This window comes from Aquarana catesbeiana, linkage group LG02 (assembly GCF_042186555.1).
Source record: "Aquarana catesbeiana isolate 2022-GZ linkage group LG02, ASM4218655v1, whole genome shotgun sequence".
NCBI classification, from domain to species: Eukaryota; Metazoa; Chordata; class Amphibia; order Anura; family Ranidae; genus Aquarana; species Aquarana catesbeiana.
This window is the reverse complement of record NC_133325.1, coordinates 63,854,064-63,871,378: the sequence shown is the minus strand read 5'-3', so window position 1 is coordinate 63,871,378 and position 17,315 is coordinate 63,854,064. Positions and strand designations below refer to the sequence as shown.

The window sequence follows — 17,315 nt, the reverse complement described above, 5'->3', positions numbered from 1 at the left end:
GGTGTTATGCCCATCATAGGAACCGGGCCAAGGGGCGTGACTGGGCGTGACGCCGAGACGAGTACACAGGAGATCCGGCTGTATTTCGGCAGCGCTCGTCCCCACCTTTCCCTTGATGGCAGCCTATATAACGGCAATGCTGCAGGTGGGCACTGATTAGACTGCAGGTGGGCACTGATTAGACTGAAGATGGGCACAGATCAGGCTGCAAATGGGCACTAATCGGGCTGCATTGATGCTCACTGACCATTATTTTGCTTCACAGTGGTTTATTTAAAAAAAAACTTCCCTCTTAAATTGGGGTGTGTGTTATACGCCGATAAATACGGTATACAGTGGGGCAAAAAAGTATTTAGTCAGCCACCGATTGTGCAAGTTCTCCCACTTAAAAAGATGAGAGAGGCCTGTAATTGTCATCATAGGTATACCTCAACTATGAGAGACAAAATGTGGAAACAAATCCAGACAATCACATTGTCTGATTTTTGAAAGAATTTATTTGCAAATTATGGTGGAAAATAAGTATTTGGTCAATATCAAAAGTTCATCTCAATACTTTGTTATATATCCTTTGTTGGCAATGACAGAGGTCAAACGTTTTCTGTAAGTCTTCACAAGGTTGTCACACACTGTTGCTGGTATGTTGGCCCATTCCTCCATGCAGATCTCCTCTAGAGCAGTGATGTTTTGGGGCTGTCGCTGGGTGACACGGACTTTCAACTCCCTCCAAAGGTTTTCTATGGGGATGAGATCTGGAGACTGGCTAGGCCACTCCAGGACCTTGAAATGCTTCTTACGAAGCCACTCCATCGTTGCCCAGGCGGTGTGTTTGGGATCATTGTCATGCTGAAAGACCCAGCCACGTTTCATCTTCAATGCCCTTGCTGATGGGAGGAGATTTGCTCTCAAAATTTCACAATACATGGCCCCATTCATTCTTTCATGTACGCGGATCAGTTGTCCTGTTCCCTTTGCAGAGAAACAGCCCCAAAGCATGATGTTGCCACCCCCATGCTTCACAGTAGGTATGGTGTTCTTCGGTTGCAACTCAGCATTCTCTCTCCTCCAAACACGACGAGTTGTGTTTCTACCAATCAGTTCTGCTTTGGTTTCATCTGACCATATGACATTCTCCCAATCCTCTTCTTGATCATCCAAATGCTCTCTAGCAAACCTCAGACAGGCCCGGACATGGACTGGCTTAAGCAGGGGGACACGTCTGGCACTGCAGGATCTGAGTCCCTGGCGGCGTAGTGTGTTACTGATGGTAGCCTTTGTTACGTTGGTCCCAGCTCTCTGCAGGTCATTCACTAGGTCCCCCCCCCCCCCGTGTGGTTCTGGGATTTTTGCTCACCGTTCTTGTGATCATTTTGACATCACGGGGTGAGATCTTGCGTGGAGCCCCAGATCATGGGAGATTATCAATGGTCTTGTATGTCTTCCATTTTCTAATTATTGCTCCCACAGCTGATTTCTTCACACCAATCTGCTTGCCTATTGCAGATTCAATCTTCCCAGCCTGGTGCAGGTCTACAATTTTGTTTCTGGTGTCCTTCGACAGCTCTTTGGTCTTCACCATAGTGGAGTTTGGAGTGTGACTGTTTGAGGTTGTGGACAGGTGTCTTTTATACTGATAACAAGTTCAAACAGGTGCCATAAATACAGGTAATGAGTGGAGGACAGAGGAGCCTCTTAAAGAAGAAGATACAGATCTGTGAGAGCCAGAAATCTTGCTTGTTTGTAGGTGACCAAATACTTATTTTCCACCATAATTTGCAAATCAATTCTTTCAAAAATCAGGCAATGTGATTGTCTGGATTTGTTTCCACATTTTGTCTCTCATAGTTGAGGTATACCTATGATGACAATTGCAGGCCTCTCTCATCTTTTTAAGTGGGAGAACTTGCACAATTGGTGGCTGACTAAATACTTTTTTGCCCCACTGTATAAACAAAACCTAATTAATAATAATGCATCCATATCTTATATCAAAATATACATATGTACAGTATCCTGTCCCCTAGTAGATAAAAGGGGACACATGTTGGTAGAGTAACCCTTCCTCTATAGCATGGGTCGGCAACCTTAAAGAGGTGAAGATCTACCTAAAAAACATGGGAGAAGTCAAAGATCACCGCGCACAATGTCGCCTCCTCACACCTGATTTAAACCTCTAATTGCTGTATGACCATGTTGCAATCATGTGCATTGCATGGCAATCATGGGTTTAAATCAGGCGATGAGGAGGGAACATATCGCCTCCTCACCACCTGTCAAACACTATTGGATCGCATTTCAGGGGAGCAGCAATGCCTGCTGCACATGGGAATGAGCCCTTAGGTTTTACACCCAAAGGTGTACACATGCCGCAGCAAGAATGAAGCCCCCTGTTGCTTTTGTTGGGTGCTACTACCTGCCAACCGCGACCCATTCAAGTAAATGGGGCCATTCTGCAAGTGCAGGGTCCAAGGAGTTAAAGCAGGTGGTGAGAAAGCAACAACGCTGCCTGTTTTAACCCTTTGTTTGCTGTACTCACCAGGTTGCAGGACACTTGCAGAGTGGCCTCAGTCACTTGAATGGGTCATGCTTGGCAGGTGCTACAGCCACCAACAATGACAGGGTGTATAACTCCTGCTGTGGCTGCGACATGTATACACCCCTGGCCACTGCAGCTAAATGGGGGGGTGGTTGGGGTGGATGTGATAAAAACAGGTCTTGACTGTGGGGTTTTACTACCCTTGCTGCTGGCACCACTCTGCTAGCCGAGATAAGAGGTGAAGTGCAGTTGGTATAACTCTACATAGGACAGGAGTCAGCACTACAGAGGAGGCATCGGCTTATGCGACTCTTACTCCCTACTACAGACCCTACTATAATCCCTCTGCATTGCACTCTGGTGCTCTGAGATGGTAGGTCAGCAAGCCCAGACCGTGATCTACCAGTCACCTGTCTGCGATTTACTAGTTGCTGACCCCTGCTCTATAGCAACTCTTCTTCTTTTGCATTGCAGGTAAATTATGGATTCCAAGCAGAAGCAGTGGGCCGTTTTTTTTTTTCATTGAAGGCAAATGGTTTCTGAGCAGAAGCAACCTGCCTTCAGCGAGTTTTTGACTAAGGAGAGGTGCATGCTGTCCGACATCCATAGAAGGCTACACGTTTACGGAGATGAACCCATTGACAAGAGTCACCAATTGCTCTTGTCAATGGTGCCATCTCTGTAAAAATTCTGTAGCCTTCTGTGGATGTCGGATAGCCTGCATCCCTCCTTCGTCAAGAACTCACTGACAGGACATTGCTTCTGATTAGAAACCATTATATGCCTTCAATGAAAAAGAAGAATAAGAAGAAAAGTAACTCTACCAACATGTGAAATTTGAATAATCTATGCAAGTTAATAAAAAAAAAGTTATGAGCATGTTTGCATAATTTTGGTACAGCCCTTGTATTTTTTTTTTTAATACACCATTTTTTAAGGGGTTTTAATGCTTTTTTGAGATACACATAAAATTCACAATATGGTCAAAAGTTTGTGGAGATCTGACCAACATGCCTTTACTATATAGTAACAAGTATGAGGACATCCTATAAATCAGGGGTCTCCAAACATTCTAAAGAAAGAGCCAGTTTACTGTCCTTCAGACTTTAGGGAAGCCAGACTGTGGGAGTAAACAATGCTTGATCTTTGGTATTAGGGAGAGAAATAGTTGGTGCTAGTGGGAGGAATAGCGCCCCACTTTTGTTGTCAGTGGAAGGAATAGTGCCCCATTGCTGGTATCAGTGGCAGAAATGATGCCCCATTGTGGATGTCAGTGGCAGGAATAATGCCTGAAGGGCCAGATAAAGGCAAGAAATTGACCACATCTGGCCCCTGGCCCACATTTTTGAGACAACTGCTCTAAATTATTGCGTTCAGGTATTTCTAGTGCTGAGTAATATTAGTGCTACAACATACAAAGACATTTTAGACCATTATGTGCTTCTAATTTTCCGGTAGTAGCTTGTTGAACACCCTTTTCTCTTCCAGCATGAACTGTGCAGTGCAACTATGTTCAAAGCCAGCTCCATTAAGACATGCATTGGCATGCACAGCCTATTGCATTAGGGCGTGCACCCCAGAGCACAAACAGACATGTGTGTATATAAGACTGATGTCAGTAGTTTTTACTATGCTTCAGTTGGGAATGAACACAGGAGCGACCAGTACAGATCACTGACTGTGTTCATTCAGAAAAGGAAGGGGCTGGTAAATTAAACATTTACCGGCCCCTTCCTCTGCTCTCCCTCTTTAAACATCCCCCACAGCAGCTGGTGGGAGAGGAGAAGAGGGAAGCTGGTAGTACTGCAGGGGGTAGACGGGGCGCCAGGAAGCAGGGTAAATCAGCACTGCACATGATGATTAGGGTGTGCCCAGGTACACCCGGCACACCCTATGCGCATCCCTATGAAGACATGATTTGGTGAGTTTGGTGTGGGTTGGCCTGCACAGAACTCTGACCTTAACCCTACGGAAGACCTCTGAGACACATTGCAACACTGATTGTGACCCATTTTTTTCCTCCAATATCAGTACCTGACCTCACAAATGCTCTTTGGTTGAATGGGCACAAAATCCCACAGACACCCTCCAAAATCATATCTGTGTACCAGGTGGGCTGTGTATTAGCCACACACAACAGGGAAGTATGTTTCACACATGTGTGCAATGTTGTCCTCTTGCGATCCTCCTGACAGCCACTTTGCACTATGGGCGGGGTGTGGTAGTTAAAGAGTAACTAAAGTCATAGGGGTTAAAATGTAGCACGGCCCTAATTATTGAATGGGTTGAGTTCAGTGGGTGGTACTGCTGACCAGGACAGGGGGTTTAATTCTTGCTGTGCCCACAATGCTTTGCATCTGTACACCCCCAACTGCTGCCTTTGCAGCTTAAATGGGGGGGGGGGGGGGGGCGCTTGGGGAGGGGGGGGGACATGATATGAAAAAAAATGCAGCTCGATTGCATGTTTTTACCACCCCCGAAGACATCCATTGTGGCACGCTCTTCAGAGGCCTCCAGCATGTGTAAACTAGCCATTAAAACAGACCATGGGAAATACAGGCACACCAGCATCCTGTAACTTCATAAATAAAGCACTGCAAACTAACCACACAAGCATAGATATAATTCCGTACTTTGCATGGTCACATTGCAAAAGAAAGAAGAGACAGGCAAGGTCACCATGTATGCCTCAGCAAACTAAGAAATAAAAACTACACAGCAGACTCACATATGATATAATATCTCTTAGGATAACATACACTTTAAGTAGCAAAAGGTTTGGGAAAGGATAAACAAGTGAAAAAAGAAAAACCCTGTAATATAGCAAATGCCAATTCCGAGCCTTTTAAGCCGCACGCCATGCCTATCCCATAGGCTATCATTTAAACAGCGGTAAATACATTTATTTAATGTAAAGAAGCAAAGCCTTGTGTGTCTGGTACACTCTGTACTTATTTCTTTTTTTTTCTCTTATCGATCAATCAAGTTAAAATGTCAAAATCGCAGCACACAAGGAAGGAAGTTCTGGACATCTTTAGCGGGCGTATTTTCGTTATTTCACAGAAAAAAGTAAAAGGGTTGCTGTGGATCGTGATTACCAAGGACACAGCGGGGGGCTGGCGGTAAACGATGTACAGGACATGTACCTAACTGGACACTGCTGGGAGAAAGAGCGACCTGTCTTGTTATTTCGAAGCCTCTGACGCCACACGAAATGAACAAAAGGACTCCCCACGGTGGAGCAATCTCTTACAGGTGGAGGTAAAATAACAGTGTGGATGGATTGCTGCCTGAAACCTGTGACCTACTTCCCGCTACTGCTGCATGCGTTTTGTTTTTTTTTTGTTTTTTTTTTCAAGCAGACATTGCAAAGCTGCCACACTTCACATGAGGGACTGGAAGCCCCAGCATGTCTCTCCAGCTGCTGGCTAGGAAAATGGAATGGCAGTTCCTATTAAAGGATGCCAAGCTGAGTTTTCTACTAAATGGACTGATAGCTGTCTGCAGAATGTCAAGGCACTCATTAAACAAGTCTGGCATACAAGGCAAGGTCACGGTTTTGCAGACTGTAGAAATGTAGAGACAGCTTTTACTTGTTTTACTTTTCTAGGTCTTTTGCACATGGGTGCCTGAGCCTTACCAATGGAAATTCCGTTTTTTTTTCCCCTAGCTGGAAAGCCCAGGTGCTGTGTACAGCCCTCTATAGATTAAAAAAAAGGCTGTGTGGGGGTGTACTCTTGGTGGTGCAATCATAAATGAATGTAGCACAATGCTGGATGCAAAAAAAACAGGGGCGGACCGACAACTCATGGGGCCCCCGGGCAATAGGAGAAGATTATGGGGCCCCGGGCAATAGGAGATTATGGGGCCCCCAGGCAATAGGAGATTATGGGGCCCCCAGGCAATAGGAGATTATGGGGCCCCTAGGCAATAGATTATGGGGCCACACAGTATACACACACACACACACACACACACACACACACACAATATACACACACAGAATACACATACACACACTGAAAGGGTACTGGGGGCAGCTATAATCTTGGGATTTTTTTTAAAAAACACAGATTTTTACATACTGTCCCTGTTTTTTTTGAGGCTGGCAACCCTGATGGGGCCCCTTAGTGCCATGGGGACATCGGGCAGTGCCCGAGTGCCCGAATGGTCAGTCCGCCCCTGAAAAAAACAGAACATTTTTAAAGCTGAATTCCAGGAATTCAGCAACTTTGCAAAAAGTGCAGGCACACTATGAGTTAAGTCCAGTTAGATGCATGTCACCTCTGGGACTTTTCTCTATTACTTGTACGTAACAAGTTTATTGCACTCCCGGAGGACACACTCCAACTGTGAAAGGAGAGAAGCACACGTAGCAGCTATGCCCTCCCCTCTGCTGCCCATTCAAAGACACTTTTGAATTTTTGAGTGAGTGTACATAATACAAAGGCTTCTGTGAATGGGCAGAAGGAGCAGCAGGGACAGGCATAGCAGTTCCAGAGACTCTGCTCTTGAAGAAATTGAGACCACAGTGAGCAGAATTGGAGCTCTGGAGGTTATCTTCCTGGAGCACAATAAATCTGTCAGATGTGAATAATAGAGATAAGTCTACAAGAAGGCTGTTCTGCCAAGAAGTGCCCCCGATCAAATAGTGCCCACGCATGCGCAGGATGGAGCCGCACTTTAGCTGATTGGACGATCAGCTGGAGTGACGTGACCAGGGCGCAAGCGCACATCGCAGGAGGCATCTCTCAACGGGCGATACCATTTCATGGCCACAATTGATACCTATACAAACAGCAGGGGGAGATCATAGTTCTCACATTGTGCCTCGCTGTTGCGGGGCGGCTTTACAGTGTGCTGATGGTCCGGTTTTGTCTGTGTTGAAGGGCAGGTTTGCTGTGTTGAGTGGCCGATTTTGCCTGTGTGAAAGGGCGGGTTGCAACACAGACAAAATCAGCTTTTCAACACAGCCACAAGCCGCCCCCCAGCAGCAGCAATGCACAATCTGAGAACTACGGTCTCCCCCCGCTGTTTGTATAGGTTTAAATTGTGCCTGTGAAATGGTATCTCCCATCGAGAGACACCTCCTACGATGTGCGCATGCTCCCTGGTGAAGTCAGCCCAGCTGATTGGCAAAACGGCTGATCTGCTGTTCCGTATGGTGCATATGCAGTACATACCGGGCACTTCTCGACAGAACACCGTCACCTCCTTAGACTTTACTCATGGTATAACTGCATTTTTTAAAAAGTAGTTTAATTCCTGTAATTCAGCTTTAATTTTCTGCACACACCAGAACTTACGTTGACAAGGTTCAGGCACCCGTGTGTATGAGGTCCTAAGGTAAACCGTGCAGAGGTACTGTAGCTTCTGGTTTCTGCAGGTACCTGTGTTAGTCTTTAGATACTGTATCTCCTGGTGTCACCCAAAAGCACCACTGAATCCTAGGCTTAGGCTATACATGGGACAGCATCTTCTGCTCAAGTTGGGGTTATAGTGACACTAAACAATATCCTTCTCATTTTCCTCCTCACTTCCCTTTGTTTGGAACAAGCAGTGCACAAGTTGCAGCAGCCATGGTGTGCACTGCTCTATGTACACTACATATCCTATAGCCCAAAGTCCATGTCGGGAGTGACCAAGAGATTGTGGCTACTACGTTCTTATATACAGTAAGATCATGAAGAATGAACTTAGTTACCCTCTAACAGGACATTGGATCACAGCGCCAAAAAAAGGAATTTGGAGATTTGGAAGAGGAGAAGATACTTTTCTAAGTTATAACGTACTTCAATTGAATTTTTTTTAAACCAGAGTTTAGTGTCACTTTAAAGCGGGGTTCCACTCAAATTTTTTACTTAATCTTACCCCCCTTCAGTTAGTTGCATAGATGTTCAAATGCCACAAGAAATTGTTTTTTATCGCTGTAATTACCTTTATATTGTACTTTATTGTGGCACTTCCTGTCTCTCCTTCCATGGGAGTAGACGTGTTTATTGCCTTTCCCCGGCGCCGCACTGTCTCCTGGGAGCTTAGTGTCAGGCTTCCCAAGATTCAGTGCGGGAACTATGATCATGCGCGTGAACAAGCTGTGAATGAACAGGATTCACTGCATCCAGGAAATCAATGCTTGTGGGCTTCACATGCCCACAAGCAAGATGGAAACAGCCAGCATCACATTTTTAAAGTTATTCTTCAGTACGAAAACAAACAGAGACGGAAATATTACACCTAAACTGAGTATTATTTTGGGATTAGCAAAGTGTCTCCCACTTTAAGCTCTACCCTGTCTAGGTGTTAAACCCCTTATCCTGTCATTCTGCTGGAAAACCCTAGAGTCTCCACTGTCCACTAATTGTCTGCCATATGATAGATGAATGAGAAGGGTGGGGGCTTAGTGATGAAAGGGGTATGGCTTAATCTTGACGTGTGAAAAATCAGAGCCTTGTGTAAAGTCTGGTTTAAAATGTGGCTGGTTCACACATGGTTCTGCTCCCTGACAGGTCCGATCTGTTTACCGGTCTCGCTGTCAGCTGCGGTTTCCTGATACTAGGAGTATTTCTGGTATCACCCTCTTGCCCACACCTTCTATTTAAAACTCCCTAAGCATCTTGACCCTCCACTCTGACGAAGGGACGTGGCTTCAAAACATTTTAAACGGGGTGCTCCAATTTTAAAAATACAATCTGGGTCCCCTTGCCATCTTACCAAGATTTGTAGTACCTCTCTTCAAGGTTTACCTTGTCTCTTCTGGAAGAGATACATCTGTGCTTCTACCCTCTCTTCATGTCGGCTGCCTACTGAGAGTGAAAGGAGCATTGACTGGTGTGATCTGGTACCCTACAGGTGGTGGCTACTCCTGATTTCATGCCTTGATCTAATTTATCATTTGTACCTGCAATGTTTATATTTTATTCATTAAAATAGGCTTTATCTACACTTTCCAGTGATCTCTGCTTTGCTATTTTCTGTGCTGAGTTTGGGCGCAGGATGCAAGGGGCTCCAAAAAGGGAAAAAGGGGTAAATCTGCAAACTAACACAAGTACCTGCAGATCCCCTACACACCCACATACTCTCAAGAAGCTGCACTTCGGCACTACTGTTACCTTCAAAATCATTGAGGTCAGGTCAGTACAATATTAATTCATACAGTCAAGAAGAAGGAACTTTTTTTAAATCTCCATAGAACACCCTGGACCCTGTGCTCTGCTAGAATGTACAATTATTCAAAATGAAAGCATTCTAAAAATATTGGTGTATTGCATTGCAACAATGATCCAGTAACCACCGAACACGTAGGGGGGGTTTTAAAACTGGAGAGTGCAAAATCTGGCATAGCTGTGTATGGTACCCATTCAACTTTTAACTTCAGCTTGTTCCATTAAACTTTGACAATAAAACCTGGAAGCTGATTGGTTTCTATGCAGAGCTGCACCTGATTTTGCACTCACCAAGTTTAGTAAATCAACTCCAAAAGTCTTAAATAATTATTGAAATACCGCATGTACAGTTATCCTTACTTCAAGAGGGGAACATATACCACCTTCATTTGCTCCACCAAGAGGACCTCTCCTTTTTTAAACAGTGTAAGCTGGCAGAAGGACAACAATGCTGGCTACTTTAAAGTATATCTAAACCCAAGAACCAAAAATGTTATACAATACAGCTTACTAGTCCTTAAATGTGTTGGCTGCACTAATTATAAGTACACTTTCTTCAAGTACATAAAATACATGTTCGATTTTGCCAGAAATGCAGTGTCCTTGTAACTTTCCATGAGATGAACTGATATCTTAATGTCATCTGCCTTCTAAGGCCCGGTCCACACCTATGCATTTTTTAGCGCGTTTTCAGTTTTGCAGGAAACACACTACAGTCCATTTAACATGGTTTTCTGTGGATGTAGTTCACATCTGTGCATTTTATGGAAAGGGCCCGGGACTTTTTTCTGGTTTTTGGTTACATAGACCTCAATGGATGAAAAGCATGTATTGAAAAACGCAAAATGCACCTGCAATATGCAAACTGCAACCTGCATAGGTGTGAATCAGGCCTAAAATCTCCTCAATCTTCTATAAAGTACAAAACTTCCTGGCTCCCATGATGTAATAAGCATGAAGAAATGAAGATGTTTGTAGTCCAAATCCAAGGAGAAGCCTTGGGTGACAACATTGCTCCTCCATAGATACAGTACAATGGAGGAAACCCTAGGAGAGGAAGTGTTTTTTTAATAAAGGGAAAAAGACAGAATATGGAGAACTAATGCAGCCATGTAAAGACTAAGCTGCAATATATGAAATTTTTGTTTTTGGATTTAGATGCACTTTAAACGTCTTTTCAATTACCTTTGAAAAGCATTACTTGTTTTCTGCCTCACTCTTAAATTGATTTTCAGACATTGTAAGGTCTATCCTCGAGAGTAATGTATAGTGTATATTTTATTTGTATTTTTAGACAATAATAAAAATATAATAAAATAATAAATAAATAATCTTTTCAGCTTACCTTTAGAGCCCAGATGCTTTAATATGCAAACACCAACACTTCCTAGTAGTGCTGCACGATTAATCACGGAGAATCGTTATCACGATTCTCCTCCCGCCACGATCGCAACTCCGGATTTGTGCGATTCTGACGATCGAACTGAAAAGCACGCGCCGCACCGCCGCACACTGATCAATGTTGTCCCTGTGTTAGAGCGGAGGGGAAGCCGTCGGAACCAGCGTGCTGACATCACTCAGCAGAAGAATGTGATTGGTCAGTAAGTATGTCAGAGTGACAGCCCTGCCCCCCGGTGTTGGTAGGTGGGGACGTTGCGTGTGGTGTCAGCGGGAAACATGGCGGAAATCAGGAGCGGGCCGTACAGCCCCCCCGAGACTGGAGCCCTGACCGGCACCGCCCAGACCCCCCGGATGGGGGTCTCTCTGCTTGGGGTGCTCTGCCTGCTGTGCCAGATGTGTCCCACCGAGGCCACAACACACTGGGTGGTGACAGGACGGCAAGATCCAGCAGCAGGTGAGGTGACACCTGACAGAGGGGGGACACATGACAGAGGAAGAGACAGGGAGGGAGGGACACCTGAGAGAGTGCAAGGGGGACACCTAATATAGAGGGGGGGCATCCTGGGATTGGGGGCACCTGACAGGGAGAGGGAGATCACTAGAGAGAGAGAGAGCGGGAAAAGGGGGACGCCTGAGATAAGTAGGGGTACCTGAAAGGATAATAGGGGGATACTTGAGAGGGAAAACGGGGGGTCACTTGAAAGAAAAGGGGGACACCTAAGAGGAGAGGAGAGGCTCTCAATGAACCTCTCAATCAATCAATCACTTTATCAATCTCTCTCTCCTAAAAATAAAATTATGTTGCGAGAATCGTGAGAGAATCGTGATCTTTTTGTTCTAAGTAAAAAAATCGTGATTCTCATTTTGGCTAGAATCGTGCAGCTCTACTTACTAGCAGTGTTAACAGAGGATTTGAATACTTCTGCATGATCTGCCTACTAGCTGCCATCCTAGTTGCTGGCCAGCCTACCCCACCTCCACCTAATAACTAACTGTACCCAAGTCACCTCCATCAGATCATCCCCCACAACTATTACCTTTTGTACCACCTCCCCCTCCCTTTAGATTGTAAGCTCCATGAGCAGGGCCCTCCTATTCCGTCTGTATTGAACTGTATTGTAATTTTACTGTCCCCCCTCTACATTGTAAAGTGCTGCGTAAACGGTTGGCGCTATCCAAATAGTGTATTATAATAATAATAAGGTTAAAGTTTGGCATATCAGCTATTGAATATATGGATATATAGAACATGCCAGTATTCAGAGCTCAAGAGGCACTCCAGAAGAAGTTTAAAGGGCACCATTAATGTTCTGCACTGTTGTCCTGCAACCACCTTAGAATGTTCCCATTGCCAACAGGTACATTTTAAATAAAGGATTTGATTCTGTACCTGTTTTAGCATTGATTGCGAAGAAGTTCTGTGGGTTCCCGCTGGTGATCCTGTAAGTCAGTTTATCACTGGTATTAGAATCTGGGTCCACAGCCTGCACCTGCAGCACAGACACGTCTTTTGGGGAGTTCTCCATAACACTGGGATAGTAGATGGGTTGGGAAGTCAGAGGCGCATTATCGTTAACATCTTCCACTTCGATGTAAACCTCTATGGTACAGAAGAGCGGCACAACACCTCGGTCTGTGGCATAAATTGTGAGCCAGTATGAGTCGGTGGTTTCCTTATCCAGGATATCTGCAGTGTATATGATCCCTAGAAAACAGAAACATAACAGTATGCTCAAGTTAATATACACGCTTGTCAGGAACCACAATACAGGAGAACTTCAGTACTATTAGTAAGTACTAGTAGTAGCTACAATGGTCATATAACATAGCTCTATTACAATTACCCTTTCTCTAAAAGAAGCTCACATTTTTATTAATGATCTAGACGACAAAAAAAACTGCGGAAATGTTTTCCTCCTGCATTTGGCCATCCCTCTTCCTCTTTATATCATAATAAAGCAGGCCTTAACCTGGAAAAAAATTGCATGATGCAACGGAATCTGGGGTGGGCACAGATGCAATGAGGTTGGTTTACTAAAACTGGGGCATGCAAAATCTGACGCAGCTGTGCATGGTAGCCAATCAGCTTTAACTTCAGCTTGTTCAATTAAACTTTGACAAAAACTTGGAATTGGATTGGTTTCTATGCAGAGCTGCACCAGATTTTGCACTCTCCAGTTTTAGTAAATCCACGCCGGGTGTCAAATTCCGGGTAATAGCTGTTCTGAAAGAGGAGAGAAGATTAGTACTGATTGCATATAGTCATTTTTTCAACCACATCTAATTAAAAAAAAAAAATGTTTATAATTAGAGTTTATGTTTACTTGATAGCTCAGAGTTAACGATTTTCAATAAATGTAATATTGTAAAGCAGCACACCATACTTTATAAATACTGTAGGGATGTGACTGGACGGCAACCGGAATCATCGAATCAACATTGTGAGAGCGATTGGCGTTTCCCTGGATAGTCGTCAGCCAGTGTGGAGGTAGTGAGACTGAAGGGGATCGCTCGATTATGTCATGAGCTATACAATGTTTGATATAAGATGTTTAAATGTGAGTGGACTGGGTATTGTTTTTAGATTAAAGATTGAGCTTTACAATATTACAGCCTTTCTTTTTTATGTACCCATGGATATGCAGCTTTTCTACAAGGAACTGTGGAGAAGTGGATTGGCTTATTAAGGAATCTTTGAACAACTGATTCTTATGGCTTACTAGCCTAACCATGAGAGTGGTAGGCAAATAAATTTGGTGAGTTTCCACTTGATGGGAGTGGATCTGATGCAACACATACGGTGGTGGATACTTTACAGTGTTTTTTCTTAATTAGAACATCACTGGGAATATCAACAGATGTTTTTCATTGTTTAAAGAGACTGCTATTGGACTCTTGTTTTGATATTCTTTTTATGACATTTTAATATTTTTTATAATTTCTTTGCACATGGAATATTATATATATTTGATCATTACATTTTTGTATTGAACACTGAATTAATTAGGTGTTATGCCATGTACACACGACTAGTTTTGCCGTCGGAATAAACTCCGAAGGTTTCTCCGACTGAACTGCGATGGAATTCCGCTCAAGTGGCCTTGCATACACACGGTCACACCAAAGTCCGATCGTCCAGAACGAGGTGACGTACGACGCGTACGACGGGACTAGAAAAAGGAAGTTCAATAGCCAGTAGCCAATAGCTTCCGTCTCGTACTTGCTTCAGAGCATGCGTCGTTTTTGGTCCGTCAGAACAGCATACAGACGAGCGGTTTTCCCGATAGGAATTGGTTCCGTCGGAAAAATTTAGAACATGTTCTCTTTCTAGGTCCGTCAGAATTTTTGAAAAAAAAAAGTCCAATGAGGCACACACACGATCGAAATAGACGATGAAAAGCTTCCGTCTGACTTTTTCTGTCGGACAATCCGCTCGTGTGTACGCGGATTTATTGTTGCGCTACTGTGAATTTTGCTAATATGCACTTTGGTATATATATTTCATTGTCACTGGCTTTGACATTTATGGTTGTAAGTAGCAGCATTGGTTGTACTTTTTGTTTTTTATTTGGAGCGCAGGAGATCACTATATATATATATGGAAATGAAAATGATCAACTTACCGAGGGCTGAATTCAAAGAAAATCAAAGTGAAAAAATTATGCAGCAGGATAGTCCACCTTGCTGAAATGTCATTGCAACAACTCAAAATGGTACTCAGTAATTTGTATAGCCCTCATGTGCTTGTATGCATGCCTGACAACATCAGGGAATGCTCCTAATGAGACAATGAATGATGTCCTGGGGTAATTCCTCCCTGATCTGGACCTGGGCATCACTGAGCTCCTAAACAGACTGAGGTGCATGCAACCTGGCAGCATTGGATGGACCAGCACGTAATATCCCAGAGGTGTTCTATTGGATTTAGGTCAGGCGAGCGTGGGGGCCATTCAATGGTATCAATTTTTTCATCCTCCAGGAACTGGCTGCATACTCTCGCCACATGAGGATGGGCATTGTCGTGCACCAGGGGGGAACTCAGGACCCACTGCACCAGCGTAGGGTCTGACAATGGGTCCAAGGATTTCATCCTGATACCTAATGGCAGTAAGGTTGCCATTGTCTAGCCTGTAGAGGTCTGTGCGTCCCTCTATGAATATGCCTTCCCAGACCATCACTGACCCACCACCAAACCGGTCATGCTGAACAATATTACAGACACCATAACACTCTCCAAGTCTTGTCCAGACCCTTTTACGTCTGTCACATGTGCTCAGGGTGAACCTGCTCTCATCTGTGAAATGCACAGGGTGCCAGTGGCAGACCTGCCAATTCTAGTGTTCAGTGGCAAATGCCAATCGAGCTCCATGGTCCTGAGCAGTAAGCACTGCTGGAGGTAATTTTGTAGAGCTCTGGCAGTGCTCATCCTGTTCCTCTTTGCACAAAGGAGCAGATACCAGTCCTGCCAATGGGTTAAGGACCTTCCGCAGCCCTGTCCAGCTCTCCTAGAGTAACTGCCTGTGTCCTGAAATCTCCTCCATGCTCCCGAGACTGCGCTGGGAGACAGCAAATCTTCTGGCAATAGCACATATTGATGTACCATCCTGGAGAAGTTGGACTGCCTATGCAACCTCTATCGCCTCATGCTACCAGTAGTGACACTGATCCTAGCCAAATGCAAAACTAGTGAAAAACAGTCAGAAAAGATGAGTAGGGGAAAAAAATGTCAGTGGCCTCCACCTGTAAAACCATTCCTGTTTTGGAGGTCATTTCATTGTTGCACCTTTTGTTAATTTCATTAACACCAAAACAGCTGAAACTGATTAACAACCCCCTCTGCTATTTAACTGACCAGATCAATATCCCAGGAATTTAATTAACTTGATGCTATATTCTGAAGGAAAAGTGTTCTTTTAAGTTTGTGTGTGTGTATATATATATATATATATATATATATATATATATATATATATATATATATATATATATATATATATATATATATATATTTATTTATTTATTTTTTTATATATGTTTAGCCTGCCATTAAGCTTTAATAATCCAATCTGACAGCAATTTGCTTTTAATCAAATATTCAGTCCTGTACCCCCCCCCCCCCCATCATTTAATTCCCGTAACTCCATGATGGATCGATATTCTGGTTAATTAAGACAGATTCAAAGACAAAGACAAAACCGGTCTTGTGAATATGAAGGCTCAATTCCCACACCAAAATAAGAATCCTTGTTTAAAAAAAGAACTGTTATTTTCAGCTCCAAACACAATCCAGTGGGATTTAAAAATGACAGACACATGAAAATAAAGATCCTTGTATAAAGCTTTGTGAGTTGTGCCTATGGTCTACAGCTATGGCCTTTCCAATAAATGTGGCAGTTACAGCCTTTTCAGCAATGTCTGCAGCTGGATAGCAAGCGGTACATGAGCACAAAGGAAACAACCATCCATATTCTCTTTCCAAATTGTATTCTGCTAAAGCCCTGGGAACATTTTTTAGAGCTCTCGATGGTGCTGGAAGAGCTGGTATAATGAGACACTTCAGGTTGCCGCTGCTACAAAACCGATGTGCTGGCGTGCACGAGCAGGAAAAAACAAGCGGAAAAGACCAACAAACTCGACCTGCGCACACTTGTTCCTCCAATGGGAATTTAAGCCTTGCAGATGCCTGTGTAATCTAAATCCTCCACTCCAGATACATAGGAGTAAGCCCAAAAACAGTAGACACAGACAAAGAGCCAAAGAAACGTGTTCCAGTAATATTACAACGTCTGTGGGAAAGGAAAGGGGATTACGAGCTAGGCTCTGGTGGCGTAACCTAAGCTTACTATATTAATGCTTCAGCTGTCGCAAGCTATACCTGACCAATAACTCCGAGGTGTCTGTGACAGATACTCCAAGCTTAATCACTTCTACACTTGTGCAAACATAAGGGATGTGCTGTTTTACTGCGGCAACATAAACCAGTGATGTATGACGGAATGTCATGGATGTGTACGGAACGCCACGTTACAAGAGCTGCTGAGCTTTGTTGTAGAAGTAATTACTTATTTCTCATCTCTAGGGAGATTTACAAAAGATGTTCTCTCTCATAAGAGCGCTGGTATTTGAGATACATGCTGTCATACAAGTAGTGTTGATGGTATTCTTGCTTGAAAAGAAAGGACGCGGTAAGGGTTTGTAGATGACTGCTCACATCT

The 17,315-nt window shown here is 43.8% G+C and overlaps 1 protein-coding gene across 9 annotated transcripts in view; it reads right to left on the bottom strand.

The window, feature by feature from the left end:
* The window catches only part of FAT3 (FAT atypical cadherin 3), a 974,406-nt gene that overhangs the window by 438,289 nt on the left and 518,802 nt on the right, over positions 1-17,315 (bottom strand). For all 9 annotated transcript variants that reach the window (XM_073612988.1, XM_073612979.1, XM_073612983.1 and 6 more), the window contains one exon: positions 12,491-12,805. In XM_073612988.1, coding sequence (XP_073469089.1) covers positions 12,491-12,805 — 315 coding nt within the window. The remainder of the gene's footprint in view (positions 1-12,490; positions 12,806-17,315) is intronic.